At 49.6% G+C, this 4,579-nt stretch overlaps 1 protein-coding gene across 1 annotated transcript in view; it reads left to right on the forward strand.

Moving 5' to 3' along the window:
- Positions 1–4,579, forward strand: part of ALDH5A1 (aldehyde dehydrogenase 5 family, member A1) — a 40,136-nt gene that overhangs the window by 488 nt on the left and 35,069 nt on the right. The window contains exon 2 of the mRNA XM_011962920.1: positions 1–171. Within this exon, the coding sequence (XP_011818310.1) occupies positions 1–171 (171 nt within the window). The remainder of the gene's footprint in view (positions 172–4,579) is intronic.

The following is a 4,579-nucleotide window of genomic DNA, read 5'->3' on the forward strand; positions in this document are numbered from 1 at the left end:
GACAGCTTCGTGGGCGGCCGTTGGCTCCCGGCCGCCGCCACCTTCCCCGTGCAAGACCCGGCCAGCGGCGCTACCCTGGGCATGGTAGCCGATTGCGGGGTGTCAGAGGCCCGCGCCGCCGTGCGCGCTGCCTACGAGGCTTTCTGCAGCTGGAGGGAGGTCTCGGCCAAGGTGAGAGCGCCTGGGTGCAGCGGGCCAGAGATGGCCGGGGAACACGGCAGGGAGCAGAGGGGGCTTTGCCCCAACGCGAAACCAACCGCGTCGCCTCCCCTCTGTGCTCAGTTCCCCGGCGTATACAAAGCGGAAAGTCAGAGCAACAGGAAGGGAGACGACCAACAAATAAGTTTGGAGCTTCCATTTTGTGCCGGGCGCTAGGGACACGGCCCCTGCCCGCAAGCCTCTTGAAGTGTATGCACTGCCCAGTAGGGGAGGCATAACGCGAGCGCCTAATGCAAGCGAGCTGCTGCGTGTTATGATCAACAAGCCTAACCGTGGAGGGGCGGGGAGAAAGGGGAGGGGTGTTAGGGAAGTGAGAGAGCACGTGTGGCCCTTCAGAGTATCTGAAATACCTCCGCAGCTGCAGGAAGCCCACGCGGGAGGCTGCTACAGCGGCCCATAAGAAGGCTGGTAGTGAGGGCCCTGGGCCAGAATCATGGAATCGGGAACGGAGAGAGCTGTAGAAAGATCTGGGTTTTGTGCAGGGGAAGGGAGAAGTCCAGGACCGTTCTCCAGGTTTTCAGCCTAAATGGATTAATGCTGCTATTGGCCATTACATACGGAACACTGGAGAATTGGGAGTAAGGGGTGGAGGGCCATTAAATGGGGCAGAATCGAGTAAGAATAAAACTAGGAAAGTTTCTTCTTCCTTCAAGTATTATATTATTAAACCTGGAGTCAACTCAGTGAATTTTTTTACCCTGTCCTTCAAAGCTCTCCCTCTGAAGGAATTTATCCAGTGATCCCTACGCATACAGGAGATAGTGTTTGCACTTATCATCCATCAGCTGTTTACTGAGCACCTGCTCTATGCCCTGCACTGTTGGAGGTGTTTGGGATACATCAGTAAACGAAAGAAAGATTGTGCCCTTATGGAGCTTGCATGGGGTGGAAAGGGAGCAGAAGAGAGATCAGAACTCTAAACAACAAACATAATATCTAAGGAAATAAGTATGTGAGAGGTGCTGAGTGCAATATAGGAAAAGAGGTAGAAGCAGAAGAGGATCCGGGCCAGAGGGAAGGGGCAAGATGCAGCATCAATAGTGTGGCCAGGTGTATTCCTTTGCTAGGGCTACCATAACAAAGTACCACAGACTGGGTGGCCTGAACAGCAGACATTTCTCATTTTACAGCTCTGGAGGGTGGAAACCCCAGATCAAGGTGTTGTCAGGGTTGGTTTCTTCTAAGGCCTCTCTCCTTGGCTTGCAGAGAGCTCAGTTTTGTCTTTGTATCTCGTCAGAGCTCGGTTTTAGGTTCATTGAGTCTGAGTTGTCTGTTCACACCCAAGTGAGGATGAAAAGTAAGCAGTTGGATATGTGAATGAATCTTCCCTGTATGTCTCCACATGGTCTTTCCTCTGTGTGTGTGTCGTAATTTTTTCTTTTAAAAACAAGAGTCGGCCGGGCGCAGTGGCTCAAGCCTGTAATCCCAGCACTTTGGGAGGCCGAGACGGGTGGATCACGAGGTCAGGAGATCGAGACCATCCTGGCTAACACGGTGAAACCTCGTCTCTACTAAAAATACAAAAACTAGCCGGGCGAGGTGGCGGGCGCCTGTAGTCCCAGCTACTCGGGAGGCTGAGGCAGGAGAATGGCGTGAACCCAGGAGGCAGAGCTTGCAGTGAGCCGAGACTGTGCCACTGCACTCCAGCCCAGGCAACAGAGCGAGACTCCGCCTCAAAAAAAAAAAAAAAAAATTAAAAACAAGAGTCAGATTGGATTGGGGCCTACCAGAATGACCTCATCATAACTTAATTCCCTTTTTAAAGACCCTATCTCCAAATATACTCACATTCTGAGATACTGGGGGGTTAGTACTTCAACATGTCAATTTTGCGGGGAGCACTGTTCAGCCCATGACATCAGGGTAGATCTCATTGAGGACATGAGATACAAAGGCCAAAGGAAGTAAGTGTGTCCAGAGTTGGTTCCTGCCGGTGCGTGTGTGACCTCACTGACTTCAAGAATGGAGCCGTGGACCTTTGCGATGAGTGTTATAGCTCTTAAAGATGGCATGGACCCAAAGAGTGAGCGGTAGCAAGATTTGTGAAGAGTGAAAGAAGAAAGCTTCCACAGCCTGGATGGGGACCCAAGCAGGTTGTTGCTGCTGGGGGGGGGGGCGTGGCCAACTTTTATTGCCTTATTTATCCCCTCCCATGTTCCATTTCTGTCCTATCAGAATGCCCTTTTTTCAATCCTCCCTGCAATTGGCTACTTTTAGGATCCTGCTGATTGGTGCATTTTACAGAGTGCTGATTGGTGTATTTTACAATCCTCTTGCTAGCTACAGAGCGCTGATTGGTGTGTTTTTACAGAGCGCTGATTGGTGCATTTTACAATCCCTTTGCTAGCTCCAGAGCGCTGATTGGTGCATTTTATAATTCTCTTGCTAGCTACAGGGTGCTGATTGGTGCGTTTTACAGAGCGCTGATTGGTGCATTTTACAATCCTCTTGTCAGACAGAAAAGTTTTCCAAGTCCCCACTGGACCCAGTCCAGATGGCTTCACCTCTCATAAGGACATTCAGCTACAGCCAAAGTCAGAAGCATGGCTGACACATTTGCAGAACAGTGAGGAGGCCTGTGTGGACTGAGCAAAGGGAAAGAGTTATATCAGAGGAGGTCATACGGAGAAGGGGAGGAGTGGGTGGAGCATATAGGACCTGTGAGTTATTCTAAGGACTTGGTTTTTGCTTTGAGTAAAGGGGGAACCGTGTCAGGGTTTTAAGCAGAGATATGATCTGATTTACATTTTGAAAGGCCACTTTAACCACAGTACTGAGAATTGATAAAGAGTTGTGGAAGCAGAGAGACAGATTAGGAGGTTGTTGCATGGATTTAGGTGGGAGGCCATGGTGACTTGAACCAGGGTGGTAGCAGTGGACAAAGTGAAGAGTTATCCCATAAAGGATGTATTTTGAAGGTAGAGCCCACTGTATTTTTTGATGGATCATTATATGGGAAGTAGGTGAAGAGAGAAGTTAGTGATGACTCCAAGGCTTTTGGCCTGAGCAATTGGAAGGATGAGGATAGCTGAATGGAACAGCATTAGGGTGAGACATCAGAGTTCAGTTTTAGACGTATTGAGTCTGAGATGTTGGTTCACACCCAAGTGAGGATATAAAGTAGGCAGTTGGATATATGAGTCTGAGGTTTGAGAGCGAGCCCTGGGCCAGAAATGTAAATGTGAAATTCATACCTGTGTGTACTGCATATATACTTAAAGCGATGGGATTGGTGAGATCACAGGAAAGGAGTGGACCAGGGCCTGCGCTCTGGTTCCCCTAGCATCATTCTGGAGTCCCACAAGGCCCCACGAAGATCAAGGCTACCATACAATGGTGTTACACTGCAGGGGTCTGGAAAACCTTCTACTCAGTCAGTGATTGTTTGGCAGCTGCAGGGCTGGTGTTGGGACCTCTTGCTGATACTAGCAGCATCATCCTGTGTTCAGATCACACCGCTCATCCTAATGTCTGTGCCGTGCCCCTTGAACATTACAGTGATGTCAGCTTCCATCTTACAAGGGCTTGGATCTTCTCAGGGAAACTTCCTTTTTGAAAGGAGGGGTTCAGGCTGGGCATGGTGGTTCACGCCTGTAATCCCAGCACTTTGGGAGGCCAAGGCTGGTGGATCACCTGAGGTCAGGAGTTCAAGACCAGCCTGTCCAACGTGCTGAAACACTGTATCTACTAAAAATACAAAAATTGGCCAGGCGTAGTGGCTCACACTTGTAATCCCAGCACTTTGGGAGGCCAAGGCGGGTGGATCACTTGAGGTCAGGAGTTCAAGTCCAGCCTGACCAAAATGGCAAACCCCATCTCTACTAAAAAATACAAAAATTAGCTGGGTGTGGTGGCGGGCACCTGTGATCCCAGCTACTCAGGAGGCTGAGCCAGGGAAAATTGCTTGAACCCGGGAGGCAGAGTTTGCAGTGAGCCGAAATCATGCCAACTGCACTCCAGCCTTGGCGGGGGGGGGTCTCAAAAAAAAAAAAAAAGGAAGGAAGGAAGGAAATAAATAAATCAGCCAGGCATTGTGGCATGCACCTGTATGTAATCCCAGCTACTCAAGAGGCTGAGGCATGAAAATTGCTTGAGCCCGGGAGGTGGAGGTTGGTTGCAGTGAGCCGAGATGGCACCACTGTACTCCAGCCTGGGTGACAGAGTAAGACTCTGTCTCAAAAAACAAAAAGCGAAAGTTCTTGGCTTTGGATACACCTGTGCAGATGTGGGAAGCTAGAGCCTGGGCAGCTCTGTCTTTACAGTGCCTTGATGGCAACTCAGGTCGCTTAGATTCTCTAGGCCTTCCTCGTTTTCTTTTTTAAAGTGATTTTATGTGAATGAATTAATTTTTTTTTTTTTT

The sequence above is a fragment of the Colobus angolensis genome, unplaced genomic scaffold, assembly GCF_000951035.1.
Source record: "Colobus angolensis palliatus isolate OR3802 unplaced genomic scaffold, Cang.pa_1.0 Scaffold6, whole genome shotgun sequence".
Taxonomy (NCBI): domain Eukaryota; kingdom Metazoa; phylum Chordata; class Mammalia; order Primates; family Cercopithecidae; genus Colobus; species Colobus angolensis.